The sequence below is a fragment of the Crinia signifera genome, chromosome 2, assembly GCF_055691185.1.
Source record: "Crinia signifera chromosome 2, ASM5569118v1, whole genome shotgun sequence".
NCBI lineage: Eukaryota > Metazoa > Chordata > Amphibia > Anura > Myobatrachidae > Crinia > Crinia signifera.
In genome coordinates this window covers 278,154,196-278,174,736 of record NC_139218.1, presented here as the reverse complement: position 1 = coordinate 278,174,736, position 20,541 = coordinate 278,154,196, and the positions used below count along the sequence as shown (strand labels likewise).

Below are 20,541 nucleotides of genomic sequence, written 5' to 3'. Positions count from 1 at the left end.
ATATGTAGCTTTAGCTTAACTTTATTCCTTTGCCCCATAGGTAGCCCAGGACTACCTGGTGAGAAAGGAGCTAAAGGATTCCCTGGATCGCATGGCATTCCCGGATCCAAAGGACAACCAGGTGAATAACATATTTCCTTAAGCAATATCCCTTATACAAGTTCCTCTGTTTACTAGGACTCAGCACTTCATATCATGCAAGCTCAATGCTGGTAACATGTTAACACATATATAGATGTTGGAGAAGGAAAGTATCCAACGTGCAAGAAATCACAGCTGTCTTTACGTGTATGGTTCTTTTTTCATCCAATCAGGAGTCAGCTGTCCATAATTTTAGCATTGTACAGAGAATATTTGACACTCACATCAGTCCATTCTTTATTAGATCTAGTGCAGGTTTAAAAGACACAAGATCCCAAGATAAAATAAAGATAACATTGATATAACTTTGCAAATATAAACGTATGGCTTTAGTACCACAATGAATGAATGTGCTTTTTTAAGCGTTAAAAGGTCAATGAAGTAAAATGTTAGTAGATTCAAATATTGGGAACAAAAATGTACAGTATGAGTCACTGAAGTTGTATTTACTCAGGTGAACATGGAATTGTTGGGATCCCTGGATCAACTGGAGAAAAAGGTGAACGTGGCCACGATGGGATCCCAGGAACACCTGGTGAAAAGGGAGATGCAGGTAAGATAAAGATTATAAAGAAATGTAATATAGTATATTTTGTTCTTCTCTAACAAAAAGATATTTACCTGTTTTGGTTTTCAATAATTTATTTCACTAATAGCAAATAAATTACCAGCCACCTTTCAGAATCTGGCGTTAGATCTGTCTTTTGGGCTTTTTGCTATCATATCACTAGCCAGGTTGCCCAGTAGAGTCTCCTTGGCTACAGTCTCTCATACATCTGGAAACAACTCAACCTAAATCTTGTCACACTAACCATAAATCTTAAGCACTAGCACATCAGTTCTGCCTGAATGAGTCCACACCTCAACTATAATTGTATTTCAGACTATCTGCTTAGATCTTGGTCTGCTTATGACATAAGGGGTAGATGTAAGAACCAGCATTATGGGGGAGAAGCAATATCAGTGCCATTATGCTCCCCAGTCTTTATCAGAGCTGCTGTCTAAAAGCTGATGCTGTGGGCAGTGTATATGTGGCCAGTTGCATTGACCATTCTGACTTACAGAAGACACAGAGCATCAGCGCTGACATTAGCTTGTCTTTGTAGACCTACAGTATACTTGTAGTATTGGAAAGTTTGTCTTTGGCGCTAGAGTCTACGGTGGTGTAACTTGTTACCCTGCAGCCACCACGTTGGAGGATTGCTAGCCTCCACAAAACAACAAGAACAAAAAAACGTGGGGCGCACAAAGGTAATTACCATAGGTTACCTTTGAGCGCCCCACGTTTTTTTGTTCTACAGTATACTTGTGCTTCACACAGTGGTGCTGATCCTGAGTTGGGTTAAAGTGAAAACAAACAGGGAATACATTACACCTAGAACACCAAACTAGAAATACTTTTTTTTTTTTGCTTATAGAATAAATCCTGTGTGGGCCTATAGCTTACGCATGCTGGACATTGGTCCAGACCTGACCAATTTGGTGCCCTAGGCAAAATTTTGGATTGTCAATGTGGCACCCTCTGCATGCGCTCCCGAAAAGGGGGCATGGGCTGGAAAGGTTGTGACATTCACAATGGTCAATGGTTATTTATATGCTGTAACTTATTTGTATGTTATATTTAATCTGTTTGTAGTGCTTCGTAACTTGGAATGTAAATGGATTCTATAAACATAATATGTATATTTAAACATTGGCATTTTCACAGTACATGTCTTAATCATTCATTTACAAAAACAAAAATTCATTTTAGTTTTTTGATTAACAAGTTAATTTCCTTTTAGTTTATTGGATTCCTTTGCACTTGTTCTATAATTATTACAAAGTATTTAGTTTTGTTTATAATTTATTAATATAGTTTGCTATATTTCATTACACCATTTTAAGGATTGCCAGGGAGAGGATTTCCGGGATTTCCTGGAGAACGGGGAGAAAAAGGTAGGAAGAACATCAAGAAATAAATATGTTATTGTCAAAATGTTGGGAATTTTTATTTAACAATTTCCAAATTTTAGTCATTTAGCCATTTTTTTAGTCTTGCATTTGTTTAGTCTTCTTAAAATATTGATCTGAAATGGCCACAGTACATGTAGACATTGAAGATATTGGCAATTACCATAACACTTCATTTCTTTATCACTTAGGCCACTAATTAGATGTGTGCAATGGATTCGCACGGGGTTACAGTTATCAAGGATTATTCTTGGGGTGGTTTAGGCATCTAAAGAATAACCCACAATTAGTAGCTGCTGGAGAGACCTGGAACTTATCTCGGATCTCGCCCGGAAACGGGCCATTTACTGCATGATTAAAACATACTGTAGATACTTTTTTGCCTGTTTTTGCCATACAGTAATTTAATGCCGGCAACTGTCTGCCAGCCTCAGGGGTAAATTAAGCAAAGCGTTAATGTTTAGAATTAAGTGATTTTGCCCATAGCAGCCAATCAGATTCTACTTATCATTTATCTAGTAAATGTAACCCTATGTGTTAAATCACCATTACAAGTACAACTACAGATCTTCTGCTTACAGATAGTGAATGCAAATATTATTCATTAGAATATTTACTAGGAAAAAGACACATTGGGACCAATTCAGGGTTGCACATAAGTTGGCTGCATTGCATGCACAAACATTTGTCTGTATACAGTGTTGGATGCTTCAATGTAAGCAGGGAACTTTTTTTAGCTTGGAATTTGCACCTTTGTGTCTCTGATCTTTTTTTTTGTGTGCTTGTGGTTTTTATCTGATTTCTTGCTATGGGAGCTTACTTTTGTAGCACTCAAAGTAATACAGGTTGAGTCTCCCTTATCCGTATATCCAAAAACTGAAATATTCAGAAAAACGTGGAATCTTTTGTTTTTTTATTTTCCCCCCACACCTTTTTCATACTTACCCTGTCCCCCAGTGTCCACGGCGGCCATCGCAATCCTCTTCAGTGGCATCCCTGGTCCCAAGCATGTATTGCGCGGGCACACCGGCCCAGCTGCATAATGCATCCTTGGGATTGGGGATGCCACTGAAGAGGATTCTGATGGCTGCTGTAGATGCCAGGGGACACTGTAGATGTCTGGGCACTGGGTAGGTCCACTGGTACAAGTTGGTGTCAATAACTGACACCAGCTTGTACCAGCGGAGCTACCCAGTGCTAAGCCATTTGGAGCCAGGCAGGGTGCACTTCCGGACTGCATAGATGCCTATTACCATCCTTGCTGGCTCCAACTACCCTTAGGGGGTAAGAATCATCTTGTGTTTTACTGTATATTCATGTTTTTTACTTAATTGTTTAATAAATTTCCCTATGATTTTATCTTTGGCGCCTGGTGAATTAGTCACATAGCTACCTATTATATATTAGTGTTTGAATAAATATTATAAGAATATCATTGTAAATTGTGTGCTACAGTATATTACTGTGTTTACTGTTGTAGTAGCTGTGAACAAAGATACCATTTTCTTTGCTAGGAATTAAAGGTGATGTTGGATTCCCTGGTTCTCCTGGAGCCCCTGGCCTATCAGGATTTAAAGGTGATCAAGGGTTTCCTGGAGCTCAGGGGCCTCAAGGGCCACCAGGCTTTCCTGGACAGCCTGGTTTAGCAATGGAAGGACCTAAAGGAGATAGAGGACACACAGGTTCACCAGGATTTCCAGGTAAGAAATATTTATATGAAACCTTTCTTCACCTAACTCCATGCTGTTTAGGCATTTTCCATGGTCTATATGGTAAACTGTTATGTACTGCGAACTAATTATTAATGATGTTTTTATATAAAAAGTAAGCACATAATTGTGTTATATGTATTAACAAAAATAATAGGCTTAACATGTAGCATATGGTAAAGCATTTACCATTAAATATATTATCAAAAGCAGAATGTAGATTCCCAAACAATCCCAGGTTGAATGAAAGTAACACCCTAGGAAAAACCTACTGTAGAATCAGGTATGTAGGTGTTATTTTTCTTATTTTCTTATTGGTGGATTTATTATTTAGAATAAAGGGTTTTCTTCAACCTCCGCAGATTGTATTTACTTAGTATAGAAATGCCTGGGCAGTGCTTACAGCACCATATTTTCTGCATTTTGACGCCCCCAAGGATCTAGTATAGACCTGGTGTAGGGTATTTAAAATCTTAAATGCATCTGTCTGTCAGGTTTCTGTTTTTAACCCAGGTTGAATAAATGTTGCCCATTGTATAATGGAAGCGTAATGTTGCAATAAAGCTGCACTTCTTGCAAGTTACACATCATATTGTTTCAGGTGCCCCAGGTGCAGTGGGCATCCCTGGATCTCCAGGGCAGGATGGACTCAAAGGAGATAAAGGAGATTCAGGTTGGCCAGGAGCCCATGGCTTTCAGGGAGCTAAAGGTGAACCTGGAATTCTTGGACCTCCCGTAAGTGATTTGAGGACTCTGCATGCTGTTAATGTAGAGTTTAATTATTGAGTCTGTATAACGGACCTCAGTGGTTTCTGTTGATTATTTTAGGGTGACATAGGTGTTCCAGGTGTACCAGGAGAGAAAGGAGATATAGGCCCTCAAGGATTTTCTGGTGTACCAGGTATATCTATGCACATTCTATTAAGATACACACAACTGCAATATATATATAGATATATATCCATACCAGTGTATCGCCTTGTCTGTGTTTTTAGGTATAAAAGGCTCAGAAGGTCTCATTGGAGAGAAAGGAAATGGGGGAGACAGGGGTCCTCAGGGGCAGAAAGGTATGTCAGCATTACATTTCCTTGTACTTTCAAGAATTGCTCCTCTGCAACTCAGCGGTTGGATGACCTACTTTATGTTCTATCAGTGAGTTTTTCTAGAAAGTGTAATTTTATATTTAGCATCAGCACATAAGTCTCTGTACAGTATAATATAATCTGGCAATTTCAGTTATCTGCATGACAGGAAAAAGTAAACGCGATTAGTGATCCGTTACAAAGTGACAGGTGCTATTTTGACAATGTAAATTGACAGTTGTGGTTCTTGCTCCTGGAAAATGGCGTAGTTTATTCGATTAGCAAATCTGTGCTAGAGGGAGACCTGGGAGAATCCATTGTTCCTTATGAAATACAGGATATCTAGATATCTATTACGAGCTGTCAAAATACTGTAGGTATGATTCTGTAAATAAAAAGGCTCAAATAAACCCCATGGGATGGAGGTTGAGTATATTTTAAGGCATTCTTCGTGTTGGTGAATTCTTTTTAGCAAGGCAAATAAACAATGCATTTACACATCCTTGGATGTATCTTGAAATCTTTCTTAGGCCAGTATTCAATGCCTCTGATTCGCCATATTTTCTGGGGAATCAGGCAATTTGCCGTGTTTACAGGGAATTTTCTCACTGAAAAAACAGTCGCCCTATTCAATGGATACAATTCTCTGCAACTGAAGAGCGAATGTCTGGCGATTCTCTGTTTGTGATTCTCCGCGATTCGCCAGTGGTTTTCAATGGGGTTTTTAGTGGAAATCGCCGAGAGTGTATTCAATGCTGAAGTGGAGAACTGCTTTCTCCAGTGATTTTCCCCCGGATTCTCCATTTTACATTCGTCATCTTTTTCTGGAGAACAGGAATGTGATCTTTGAAAATAAAGCGTTTTTTATTTTTATTTTGGTGTAAAAAAAAAATCAGATTTTTTTTCTGTGAAGGGGCATGCTTTTTTTTATTACTGTGCTTGCAGCACATGAATATATTTTAAAAAAATTTTTTTAAACAATATATATATATATTTTTACACATTCACCAGCAGGGAGCCGAGCCGGGAGCCGCTCATTAATATTCATATATTCACTGCACACTCGTCCCGATCATTACACATGCACGATCGGGACCAGTGTGTAGCAGCTCCCTAACACAGCCCCCTGCCAGCTCTGGGGGGCTCTCCCTGTGTCCCCCACAGCCCTCCTTCACCCCCACAGTGTCCGGTGCAGACTGGGAGGCTTCCATCTCCCTGCCTGCAGCCGTCCCCCTGCTCCCCGGCGGCATTCGCCGGGGGGGGTTAAAATTCGCCGCCAGGGGCAGAGAGCCCCTGACGCGTTGAATAGGGCGAACGGGCGGCTGCCCGGCGAATCGCCCTGCAGGGAGAATTGCGGCGAAAGTGCAGCGAATCCTACACAGAAATCTGAAACTTGAATTGGAGACAACCCCAAATAAATTTAATAGCATAAAAAGAGTCAAGAAAATAGTATTTATGGTAACAAATGGAAATGTATTATAAGGCATGATTTTCTGATCATGCATAGGCTCACTCACAATAATCACAGCTGCAGAATTACATAATTGATGTGCCATGCATGGATCCATTTTTATTTAACCCCCCAATGAATTACAATTGGCTTCAGACACACCCTTGTATTTTAACATAGAACGGTGACCTCTCTCTCTACAGTGTTTTGGGCTGAGTTCCATTAAAGTAGTGACACGCTGACATACTGTATGGGGTGAAAGTTATACAAAAATTGTCTGAAACAAATTAAAATGAGCAAAAAATCAAGTTAGGCCAATATGTTTTAGTTTAAGCTCAATGAGATTGCAATGGACCAGGCCAGTTATGTAATAACATCCATTTAATTTTTACTTTTTTTAGGATCACAGGGTCCCACAGGACCTGCAGGCCAGTTTCAGTTATTCAAAGGAGAACCTGGTCCACCTGGACCCATGGGTCCTAGTGGTCCTAAAGGAATTTCTGGATCTTCTGGTCCTAAAGGAGACAAAGGTAGGAGGGCTGTTTTTAACCAGTTTCTGCCAGTATATTCTAGGTAACCAGTGTACTATAACATGTATCCCTTTATTCTTTATAGGTCCAGCGGGAGCGGTTGGATTGCCTGGACCAGCTGGTTTGCCAGGACTTAATGGCAATCCTGGTAACAAAGGAGAGATTGGCCCCAATGGTCCAACTGGTACGTTATCAATCATTTATCATGTTCATTTAACTTGTTATCAGAAATAGACATGCCACCTGCTGATAGGGAGGTTAGTACTAATCCTCCTAAAGGGTATTGGAACTTGTGGTGTATACAGTTCCTATTGCTGTGTAAGTATCCGGTGGCAGGATTTAACAGATCTTATTTTATTGTGTGTAAATTGGCGTATGAATATCTGTAATGTATGTAATCCCTTCACTGCAGTTTATGAGTAAAGAAGCATGCCGAACTTCCTGTCTCCTCCTTCATGAAAGTTTGATTTAATATAAGTCAGACAACAGAACTGAGGGGCGCTAGTCACAAGTGATTTCCTTAGCAGCTGCTTAAAACAGGGTAGTTACTCCTGTATAGTGAAGAAAAACAAGCAGCACTAGACAAATAACATGAATATAACATTGGATTATTTTTACATTGGCAATTAATATTGGATTATAAAATTGGATTATTTTAATATTGTCGATCGCGACCTTAAATAACATGTGAGGTGGAAAGAAAAAAGGAAGGAAGGAGAGAAAAAATACTAAACACAAATCTATATAATAAGTTGAAGAGTGTGTGTGCGTGTGTGTGTGCGTGTCCGTCGCATTGCGGACACACCGTGGCACTCAGAGACACCAAATTCAGCAACAAGATACCTCTGCACCTGGTGGTGTGCACCTCGAAGCCGTTTTTGAGAAATTTCACTTTGAAATTTAAAAAACACCAAGTTTTTAATTTCCCTTCATTGATGCTCTGGGGAAAAGATCGACGATCTGGGAAAGCGTTTACGAAGGAACAACTCCACTGGGATTTCATTGCTGTCATTGAGTATGAATGACACATTCTAACATTATGGTGAAGGCTTTAAACAATTAGGAAATAATTGAGGATATACATAGACCACACATAACACACACACACACACACATTGTATACGCACACACACACACAGTACACCACATATGCACACATAGCACACAACACACACATTTATACGTAGAGCAACTCACACACTTACACATTGGACAGATACACACACACACAACACATCACATGCAGTACAATACAAATCCATACACACTACAACACACACCCAAAAACAGTACAACAAACACACAGAACACACACTTTGCCAGGATACGCACAGCACACTACATACACATATATACGTAGCACACCTCACAAACTTACACATTCGGCAGATACACACAACACAACACACACACATAACACACCACTCACAGTACAACACACACCCACATTCTCTACAACACACACCCAAAAACAGTACAATACACAGAACATACACACTTAAACATTGCACAGATACACACAGCACACTACACACACACAGATTTATACATAGCACACCTTACGCACTTACACATAGGGCAGATACACACAACACACACATAACATACCTCTAACAGCACCACACACCCACATTCACCACACACACCCGAAAAACAGTACAACACACACAAAACACACACTTAAACATTGCACAGATACACAAAGACACAACACACACATACTGTATATACATAGCACACCTCACACACTTACGCATTGGACAGATACATACAATACAACACACACAACCACATACACTACAACACACACACAAAAACAGAACAACACACACAAACACACAGAACACAAAAAATAATTTGCCGTTTATTTAACAGTCTGGACCGGCAAATAAAAACTGTACCTAATGTACCGTTTCTACTTTGTTCCCCATATTCGTCTCTCCAGTCCTCCAGCCTGCGCTCCCCCGCCAGTTGCACTGAGAAATCTTTGTCCTGGCCAATGCACCCATTGTTCAATACAAAGTGGGTACACTGCACTCACCCTTTTATTCAGTTGGATATCAGGCACTGCTCTGCCTTAAGGGTTTCCCAGACATAGATAATGTTTGGTCGATGGGCATGAGCACTGCATGCATTTGTTTGAATGTTATGAGTGTAAGAAGTTGAAGAATAAGACTGAGATGAAGATTTGTCACGTTATAGTGTACAATTTACTCAATAAATCGTGAAAAAACTGATAATTGTTGGGATGGAAAATCCCATCAATTGAGGGCCCCCTGTAGGTGTAATAAACACCAATTATGCCCACAATATCCATACCCCCACCTATAGATTTGTTTCACAACCCACCCCATCCAAACAATTATCAGTTTGAATCAGAACTTATTTTTTAATTCTACTTTCATTTCTTGATTGTACTTCTATGTACACTTACATTTTTTTTTTCACGATTTATTGAGTAAATTGTACACTTTGTAACATGGCAATTCTTTTTCTCAGTCTTATTCTTCAACTTCTTACACTCAAACCTTATCAATGCACCCATTGAGGAGTGTGATGGCTGGATCAGTGGATTGGCCCGGCGGGTGTAGGGAAGAATTTGGCCCATTGCACCCATTCCCAGTGGTGCATTACAGTGGTGCGGGTAGCGTGCGTCCCATCATGACATCATGTGGCCAGGCCCGCAGACCTGCTCCCACACTCAGGGGCTGCCCCACTGTTTGGTAGAGATGCCCGGTGCATGTGGTTTACAGATCCCCAGACCTCAGAGACTGCTGCAGGCAGGTTCAGTGAGGGGAGTGGCAGTGGCAGGGAGCAGTGAATTTTTAATTAATTATGGCGCGGTAAGTAATGCCCACCCCGGTCCCCACGCACTCAGCGCCTGTAATTACACACCCTAGAAACTGTACCATTGAAAGTATAGAAATGGAGGTGTGGCCACGTCCCTTTCTGATTTTGTACCGATTTCTGACCCCTTAGATGTTGGAGGATATGTCATACAGTAGGTGCTACATCTCAGGAGTGGATGTGGAATTCATCAACACATACAAGTTATCAACTCAGAAGTGTTGTGTTTCAAACAACAACACCACACCTGATTTCATTGCCGTCATTGAGAATCAATGCAAACACATTCTAACATTATGGTGGAATCTATAACAAATTACAATCTTAGGTCTTTGGCACAGCATACTGTAAAATGACATTTTTCAGCAATTTTGGAAATAAAGAAACCCCAAGGTTTTCCCGGGCAACGCCGGGCGGGTCAGCTAGTATATAATAAAATAGTTGCACTGACACCCTCAGTTAGTAATATAACCTGGAAAGTCCTATGTACAGATGTGTCCACATACATCTTGGCTTTTTCTCAATTTGTCACAACATGTAAAACACTTAGCTGTTTTTCCAAATGTAGCAAGTAGATAGAGTCTAAAAAATTTCTGAAGCAGTAGAACTTGTATAAAGTAATAGATTAGAGAAGCAAATTTTTAGAAAACTCACAAAGCGTGACTTTAGCAGAGTCCAACGTGTGCCATATTGTGCCATACATGGTGCAGTAAAACCAAGATGTACGTGGCCCCTAATGGAAAAGACTGGTGAATGTGGAGAAATAGTTATCACCCCAAGATGGAAATGCAAGGCCGCTTTATCCAATTAGGTCTCCACACCAGGTTGGCCCATAACAGGTAATAATTACCCAAGATCCACTGAAGATGTTGCAGAGATGGAACAGCACCCAAAGCATGGGGTGGAAAGTTCGGGGGGGGGGGGTGTAATAGCGTGATCTCCGTTGTGCCTGTGATGTAGTTTAGGCAATGAGTCCTGGGGGGCTAGTTCAGGGACCAGTTGCGTAGCTTGAAATTGTTCTCCCCCTGTCCAAAAAAAATCTGCACCACCCCCAAGAAGGGGCGAGGCACCGCTGGCTGAGCTAATCCCTCCCTGTACATATCTAATGAGCGGAGACCCAGCGCAATGCATTTTTAATGAGCGGGTACCTGCCCCATGCATATGTAATGAGTGGGACCCGCTCATTACATATGCACAGGGCGGGGACCTGCTCATTCAGTATGCACTGCACTGGGTTCCTACTCATTAGATATGTACAGGGCAGGACCAGCTCAGCGCTAACTGCTGCCTGGGTCGTCTGTCAGCTTGGACAGCGGCGCCCCACCACAGACCCCGCTGGCACCGCTCCCCCAAGCCGCCGTGGGGTCTGCCACATATGTAGCTATGCCACTACCAGGGACCTTTGGGTGGTGAGTGCCAAGCATCAAATTCCTGACAGATTTCGCTACACTAGTTAGCTTTATCAAAGGTGAGACTGCCAACTGCTGAGTCTCCCAAAGCTTGGGACAAGAATTATTTATTTATTAGTTTTTACCAGTTATTTATCTAGCGTGCACATATTACACAGTGCTTTAGTGGAGTTTAGAATCTATATTTCCTTCCACATGTAGACACACAGGCATTCTAGGGTTAATTTTTGTTAGGAGTTAAATAACCGCTAGTAGTCGCGTGAGTGGCCCTTGGTGGACTCACAAGGCTGCGAAATTCGCAGCCTTTCGGATCAACCAGAATAAGGGCCTTAATATGGATGGAACCGAAGTCTAAACGCTGAGTGTTTTAATTTTTCTTATAAACATTATATACAAGCCTGAAGGTAATTTGTATCCAATATTTTTAAGAATTTTGTCCAGGAAACAAAGGCTCTTATTCAGATCTGATCGCAGTACAAATTTGTTCGCAAAATGGGCAAAACCAGGTGCACTGCAGGTGGGGCAGATGTAAAATGTATAGAGAGAGCTATATCTGTGTGATTTATTTTGTTTATGTGCAGGGTAAATACTGGCTGCATTATTTATACACTGCAATTTCTGTTTGAACACACCCCACTCAAATTTAATTCTATATATGTCTACTAATAACTGGACTTTATGCCCCACCTGCAGTGCACATGGCTTTGTCTATTTTGAGAACAAATTTGTACTGCGATCAGATCTGAATAAGGGCCAAAGTCTGTGTACATTGAACCATCAGAAAGCAAAGGTGTCACTATCTCATTTGTGTTGAAAAATGTTGCACTTCAGAATATTTTAGATTTGGGAGACCCAACCTACTGTATAACACATTTCTTTATCTCTAATGATATGTAATAGTATATGCTAGCAATACAGTAGCTTGAAAGTGAATCAGCTAAATCTTACTCACTATGTATGCTTTGATATTATCAGGTCCCAGAGGATATACAGGCCCACCAGGTTCAGATGGCTTACCCGGCCCAATTGGCTTACCTGGGTCCCCTTCTATGGCACATGGCTTTCTTGTGACAAGGCACAGTCAAACGATAGAGGAGCCTCAATGTCCACTTGGGACAGTCCCAGTGTACACTGGTTACTCGCTGCTCTATATTCAAGGAAATGAAAGAGCACACGGGCAAGATCTCGGTGAGAATGGTGTTATTTTCTTTATATAATGTCTGTTATTAGTTTTCATTAGGAGTGATGTATCAAATATTTCAGAGAAATAAGTGGAGAAGTTATCCCTAGCAACCAATCCGCTTCTAACTGTCATTTATATAACACTGTTTATGAAATGACAGTTAGCAGCTGATTGATTGCTACGTTTAACTTCACAGAACCTCTCTTGAAGTTTTGATACATCTCTTCAAGTGACCAATGCTTTGTACTAAATGAAATACATACATGAGTGTCCCCATACATCTTTTCTACAGTCACACTTAACAGCCCCCCTCAGTGCACCAGGTTCCATGATACTCTGCTAGCATTGGGAGTCTTGTTTGCCGAAAATGCTTCTTAGGCAAAAAAGAAGCCCAACGCTTGCACAGGACCAGGTGTGTGACAGGGAAAAACAATGGGTGACAGGATGAGGTTGTCAGGGCCACTGCACCTGCTGCACCAATGCTAGTTCCACCTCTGATATATGCTTAAACATGGACTGCAACTGCATAGAGAGCGGTCTACATACATCTGTATTGAGTGCCACAATATTGTGATTAAGCTTTTTACGCTTTACTGTAGTAACAAAGTCTACTAAGAACTGGACTTTATGACACTAATTGCATGCAAATAAGTTACTAATTATGGATATCTTCTAATGGGATTAATATGCTTGATTAGATGTCATGGTTAAATCTGGATGAATATGGACTAACTTATACAATAGTGGTATACCATTTATGCAATTCTTATTGGATAGTCTAGTTATAGTATATAAAATGTGCCATAAATTGTTGTGAGCTTTGATCTTACACTATGTTATCATGATGAATTCATTATTTTTTGTTATAAAACAAAATAAAAAGTTAGTTGAGCTGCTTCCGGGGGATTCATTCCTTCAGGTTGTATGTTTGTACATCTGTACACTGCTGTTATATTATTGTTCTTACTAATATGGAATTTAGTTAAAAATAAATGTATTCATTATGAAAGTTATATCTAATATTGTTCTTTTGTTTTTAGGTGCTGCTGGAAGCTGTCTCCGTAAATTCAGCACTATGCCTTTCCTGTTTTGTAATATTAATAATGTATGCAACTTTGCATCAAGGAATGATTATTCCTATTGGCTATCCACACCCGAACCAATGCCAATGAGCATGGCACCCATTACGGGGGAGAATATCAAACCTTTCATCAGCAGGTAACAAAAATCGTCACATGAAATAACTAACCAGTGACTTGAATGCACTACTTAAGGATGTGATTCTAGAAAGCAGTTATTATGAGATGGAGTAAGTCCTTTACCACAAACTAAGCAAACCATTCCAACAATACAATAACAGCGCTAAATACATATTTGTATATAAAAATTCATATAATCATATCAGTGTAGCATAAAAATATATAATTTTATTTATAAATAAATTGTATAAACCTTACATATATAATTAAAATCAATTTGAACTGAATGCACTACAGTTTCCAATCACTCATATATATTTTCTGTATATGGACCAATAATCTGGAATTTGTCCTTAATTAAGTGAGCAGTAGCCATTTTTTGAAAATGAGAATTAATGATTTGGACACATGGACACATGGACATCCGGCGGCTACTGGAATCCTGCAGGGTATCAGCTGGTAGGAAGGGAGGGATGGCGCAGTGGGGAAAGCGGGGGCTATGTTGCATTGAACAAGGAGGGTTGGAAGATAGGATATCTTTGAAGGCTGATCAGCCCTTAAAGTCTAAGCAGTGGAACCAAGTGTCTCTAAAAGACGTATAATCGCCATCTACAGAAGTCAATATGTCATCCATCTGTTCATCTATTAATGATGAATTACCAGTCCATACCTGTAGAATCTGGGGTCATTATCAATGGAATTTTCATGCAATTTTAGTTGTCAACAGAAAGGCAGGCCGTAATTGATGGTGCTCCAAAGATAGTTCCAGAGTGTTAACGTGTTAATGTAAATCCACAATAGGTCTACAGACTTCTTAGGGTTGGAGTAGTGCAGAATGGAAAGCTCATATGATTCTTTCACTGGCTTTATCGTGACGTTTTATCAGCGGGTATCCAAATTTATATTTTCTTAGAATACTACAGCGGCTGAAAACAGAGTGGTCTAAAATGAAAAAGCTACTTCTGTGTTAAATGGTTCTTAATAGAAACCGATACATTAGCTCATTAATGCAGTTCATTCATCCCCTTTGGCTTAACTTGTATAAAAAGACATACACAATGTACACTACTGTACATTTTTTAGTATGAATTACCAGTTTATTTGCAGTGTTTTACAAGTCTACACCGCACACAATTGCCTACAAACATGCAAAAAATACCACAAAAGCAACATAATCTCTATATACTGCAATATTGCTATACACTTTTATTTATAAAAAAAAAAAAATAACCTACTGCCAAAGTCAAGATTATGATAAATTCAAAAAATAAGAAATAACAAAATGTTTTCAATCTACAGCTTGGATTCTACAGATTGAAAGAGCCTGATTCTGACATACAGATGTGTCCACATACTACTATATTCTACTTATACTTTCTATGAAAAATAAGATGCATTACACAAAAGTGTGATCTCTGTGTGACTCTGTAGCACCGGGAATCCTTTTTTGCTTAATTTTTTTATTAAATAGTGTCTTATTTGTAAACAGAAAACAGTATACCATAGCATTCCAATTGTAGATACAGTGGCAGCCACACACTGAATAATTTGACACATATAATTTTTAATCAGCAGAAGCTGCTTGTGCAAAAAAGGTGATCAACCCTACCGAGTCCCTCCATGACATGGCTTTTTAATGTAAAGGGAGGCTAGAAATATATGGACACATCAGTACCTAGGAAAATAAGTAGCAAAAGACCTGTCAGTGTTCCAATTTCCCTTTGCCCCAGACCACAACAGATAGCTGATACACATTACACAATGTCATGAATGATGGAATGACATCTTGTTCCCGTCCTTCATTACACTACATCAGTGGCGTAAGTTCGTCCCAGGTGCCCGGAGGCGAGATGAATCTTGGTGCCCCCCCCCCCCCAATCCCCACTTTAATATAGGTAGATACACCTAGACATGTGTGTGTGAGTGTGTGTATGTGTATATATATATATATATATATATATATACTCCCTCCTTCAATCAACCCGACACCCCTTCCTCCCTCCTTCAATCAACCCGACACCCCTCCCTCCTTCAATCAACCCGACACCCCTCCCTCCTTCAATCAACCCGACACCCCTCACTCACTCCTATTATCCCTGCACCTCTTCTTCCATCTCACCCCTGCACATCCCACTCCCTCCATCATCTCATAACTCTCCTTCTATTTCTCACCTCTTCACATTTTACTCACTCCTTTCCTTTCTCACCCCCTCAGCTATCTTTCTAACTTTTCTTATGCCATGCAAATCCTACTCCCAGGGGACCACTCACATGTTCTTTAAGCCAGCTGGCTCCCACCCTCCTCCCCACAGCCAGTGGGGACTCACCCGAATCACATTCTCCTCCCAGCAGCCACAGCCGGCATGCAGGGCCGGCAACAGAAATCTTGGGGCCCCATACAAGGATATCTCTGGGGGCCCCCCATCCTCATCAAGCACAGTAGTGGTGCGGAGCAGGGAGAAAGGATGGGAGTAGTGGTGAGGAGCAAGCAAGGAGGATGGGAGTGGCAGGAGAAGTCATTTTGTCTACATGAGGATGGCCGAGGAGCCCGGTCACCATGGCCACTGACAAAGCAAAAAATTTTGGAAGGGCCCTCCCCTCTCAGGCCAGTAGTTAAGAATTAGCCACATCGCTCTGAGGAACCAAACATTTCCTAAACATCTAAGGAGTGCAGTAACTATGAGCCACTGCATTGGCTGGAAGTGTGTAGGTATACACCAGTGCAGGAATTCTACTGTATATGGGTAGACACTGGGAGAAATGTACTAAGTTTGGACTTCTATTTCACATATGATGTTGCTATGGGCAACCAATCAGATATTATATATTATCTTTCAGAAAATGCTAAATAAATAAGTAGCTTCTGATTGGTTGCCCATAGCAACCATGTGAAATAGAAACCCATCTTACAGTAGTTTATTTCCCCCACTGAGAGAAGCGGGAAACCAACATTTAGCATCAGGGAGCTCTCTCATACAAATTAAAAGGAGAAAAAGAAAATAAAACAAGAAATACAATAAAATAAAATGTGGATTCAGAGCTTGTACAACTACCCCCCCCCCTTTCCATATGAGCAGGGCATGCTGGTACTTCTAGTTCTACAGAAATTGAAGTACTGCAGGTTGCCTGGCTCCAGTCATATGTATGTACTATATTAACAGACATGCACAAGAGTAAAGCATTTTAGAGTGGGTGTACTGCAGGGTACACTACAAGGTAGTGACACTGTGTAATCTCAGAGACAGCAATCCACCTGGTGGTCATAGTACAGGGAGGTGACTACTACAGGTACATGGAGGAAAGGAGAGTGCAGCAAGTGACCCTACACAGTCACCCTGGAGAGTACAGCAAGGGACACTACGCACTGGAGAGTGCAGCAATAGGGCACAGGTCAGTCAGTGTAATCCCAGCAGGTGCTGAATAATGGCACCAGCAAATCCCTAGCGAGTCCCATTCAGCATGGCTGGCAGGTAATGCAGTGAGAAGGGGCATTCTATAGCAGGGTGATACAGAACAGCGGGGGCATCCTCACCATGTACTGCAGGAGAAGTGCGTCTGTGTGCTGCGGATCAGAGTCCCGGGGGATGTGCAGCCAGCCCGGCATACTTGGTGGTCAAAGCACTTCCTCTGCAGTGCTTGTGGCCTTGTGCTGTGGGCGGGTCAGAGCTGTGCTGCCAGCAAGTGGGAGAGACCTGTGGGCAGGTACTGCCCTGATCCTGCCTCCTCCGTCTGACACTGCTACATGCATACCTGCTATAGTATAATACTGCTGCTCTGTGCTCGCATGTACACCACCACAAGTATATATACAGTGTACACTGGCCGGACCTGAGTGGCGGGGAATGGAGGGGGGACTGTCACTAGACGGGAGACCTGCGTGCACTGTATACGAGCCGCGTATGACTGTGGCTCATCATTATTACAGTAGCAAAAGACATTCAATGGGGGGCAATGGCGTCAGTGCCCCCTGCTGGCCAGGAGCCCGGCGGCAAATGACTCCATTGCCTCCCGGACTTCCGCCACTGCACTACATCGGGTCACACACAATATCTTCTGATTGGCTATGATGCACAGCCAACCAGAAGATGTCACATGTAACACATGGTAGTGCACAAACGTGCATATACATTAGATCAGGGGTAGCCAGCTCCAGTCCTCGAGAGTTACCAACAGTTAATGTTTTCCATGTCTCCTCACAGAATCACAAATGAAGTAATTAGCTCCACCTGAGGATCTTTTAAAATGTGCCAGCGAGTAATGAGTGCACTTGTGCAGCAGCTACGTTGTCTGGAAAATGTGAACTGTTGGTAGCTCTCGAGGACTGGAGTTGGTTACCCCTGCATTAGATGTTATGCATGATTTGCCATTCAATATGGCAAATTGTGCTGATATTGGACTAAGGTGTACCCAGCCTAAGTAATCTTGTCTAATTATAATAGGACAGGGCAGTATATTAAGCAAGTGGTAAGGATTTCCCATTTAAGTTGCTTAACCTGTCTTTTGTTTTTATATAACTGATTATGAGTCTCTTGCACTGTGCTTAATGTAAGGTCATTACTAGCAATATATTCATTTTATAGGTGCAGTGTCTGTGAAGCACCTGCTATGGTAATGGCAGTCCATAGCCAAACAATCCAAATACCCCAATGTCCAGATGGATGGATGTCACTATGGATTGGATATTCATTTGTAATGGTGGGTGCTTTTTGTGTGTTTATTTATTAACCATAGGAATTATGATATTTATTTCATAATTAAAAATGATTTGTAAATATATGCCTTTTTTACTTCTAGCAAACGAGTGCTGGTGCCGAAGGCTCTGGTCAAGCTCTGGCCTCACCAGGCTCTTGCCTGGAAGAATTTCGCAGTGTGCCCTACATTGAGTGCCATGGACGAGGAACTTGCAACTATTATGCCAATACTTACAGCTTTTGGCTTGCTACCATAGAGAATAATGAAATGTTCAAGTGAGTTACAGAGCAAAGCATAATAAATTATTGTATCTTTCACAATAACCATTACAAAATCAATTGGATGGAAGTAAGCATGGTTATAATTGAAATATGAGAAAAGATCCAAAAGAACTATAGACACGTAGACCCCCACTACTTTATTATTTACACAAGCCCACATATTTGTCTCCTAAGCACATTTCAAGGTGCACTCCCATTATGTTTCCTTGGAAACACCTTCAGAAAACATTTCTGCATCTTTTCTCAGGTTTCTGGGCTTAATATACAATTCGCATAAAGAAAAACGCAAAAAAAGCAATGGTTTATTTTACCTAAGGACTGAGCCCCTTTTCTCCAAAATATGAATTAGTAAATACTTCCCACTGAATGCAAAGGAAATACGATATCAAGATATCCATGGGGCTCTTAATAGAAAAAGACGTATTTTAACCCAAGCAGTAGCAAAAAAAACAGGGGTGTCAAGAGCTAATACAATATTTCAAAAAGAAGAAATGTTTTTTGCTGCGATTAAATGATACAATAATATTTTTAAAATGTAAAATATATAGTTTTAATAAACAAAAATAACAGCATTAAAAATAATATATATATATATATATACATATATATATATATATATATATATAGAAAGAGAAAGAGAAAGGGTACCCCAAATATGCACACTCTATATAAAATGGAGCAGCACCTCTGAGAGGTCCCCTGTTAGACGGGGCCTGGGGTTTAGAAATGCAACAATGGGTGTTCAGAGGGCACTCCCCAATAAGACAGCAATTTTTGATAAAAACATAAATTTAATAACACTTCAAAATGTCCATTTGGATCAGCACAATGATTCTTTTGTTCACAGTTGTCAGATGTCAGAAACACAATGTGCCCAACGCGTTTCGTCACACACATGACTTCATCAGGGGCAATACGGACAGTAGAAACTGTAAATTATAGTAAACCATAATCAATAATATATAAAATTTATTAAAACCATCATGATATTTTACAAGGTGATACATAAAGTGAAAGTACACCATTGGTGATGAGTGAAGAAAGGAGACAGAGGTGGAAAGGAGAGAAGGACTAGCTTAAAAAATCCCCACATCATTTTTTAGGAAGTACGTTTTAGAGTGAGAGCATGCGTAAGGGGAAAGCAGGTAAAATAGGGAAGCTAATAAACATAGCATACCCTTTATTTTTCTCAAGTTAGTGATCCATAGGGTCCTTAGACTGAATTCTGTGTTTAGGGCTGACCAGAATTTGAATAAGTCGCCTAAAATATATTTATTTATAGCCTCGTGTTAGATCCTATGATGGCTTGGGGTGTAGAAGATAATTGTAGGGTGTGTTTACATACCACCAATGTATAAGATCCTCTTTCACAAAATTATCAAGTACAGTATGGGTCACAATACAGACCTATATATATATACAGAGAAAGGATCCGCGTCACTCCAGGGGACTTAAGTTTCAAACAAAAGTTTCTTTATGTAATCAAACAGGCATATGTTCAAAGAGGTTGACGTTTCAATACAATTAAGTATTTTTGTCAAGACAACATATGCTCAGCAGTAAAAAAATGTAATATTATTTTATCATTTAAGCGCAGCAAACCACTTTTCTTCTTCCCACTGAACGCATCTCAGACAGGGAATACCAGGGGGAGGAGTTATCTGGACTGCCATTAGTAAAGACGACGGTGCTCGCAATGGGAAACTACTCCTCTGCTAATACTGCAGCCCTATCTGGCTTCTTGAGCCTATAGCCGATACAGCCCCTAGCCAATGTTGTTTTTTCAGTGCATGGCTAGATTGTGTGGTCATCGTCCCTGTTCTTTATTTGTGTGCTAATTGTGCATAGGATAGAAGCCAGAGACTGGCTGAGGTCAGGGGCTGCAGGTGCCTGAGGGTAGGTGTGGCTGCAGCATCCGCAGCCCCTCCAAAGGAGAAACTATCGCCACATTCATCATTAATTTCACCCTTTCATTTTTCTCCTACAGCAGGGGGTTTTCTTCTAAAAGCACTCTTCTAAACCCTTCACTTTCTCTGACCCATTGTCTCATTTCAGTACTCTCACT

At 40.7% G+C, this 20,541-nt stretch overlaps 1 protein-coding gene across 1 annotated transcript in view; it reads left to right on the top strand.

Moving 5' to 3' along the window:
- Nucleotides 1–20,541, top strand: part of COL4A1 (collagen type IV alpha 1 chain) — a 154,678-nt gene that overhangs the window by 131,374 nt on the left and 2,763 nt on the right. The window contains exons 39-51 of the mRNA XM_083168672.1: nt 41–121; nt 596–694; nt 2,029–2,079; nt 3,609–3,794; nt 4,405–4,538; nt 4,632–4,704; nt 4,799–4,870; nt 6,737–6,865; nt 6,951–7,049; nt 12,097–12,309; nt 13,345–13,522; nt 18,084–18,198; nt 18,298–18,470. Coding sequence (XP_083024798.1) covers nt 41–121; nt 596–694; nt 2,029–2,079; nt 3,609–3,794; nt 4,405–4,538; nt 4,632–4,704; nt 4,799–4,870; nt 6,737–6,865; nt 6,951–7,049; nt 12,097–12,309; nt 13,345–13,522; nt 18,084–18,198; nt 18,298–18,470 — 1,603 coding nt within the window. The remainder of the gene's footprint in view (nt 1–40; nt 122–595; nt 695–2,028; nt 2,080–3,608; nt 3,795–4,404; nt 4,539–4,631; nt 4,705–4,798; nt 4,871–6,736; nt 6,866–6,950; nt 7,050–12,096; nt 12,310–13,344; nt 13,523–18,083; nt 18,199–18,297; nt 18,471–20,541) is intronic.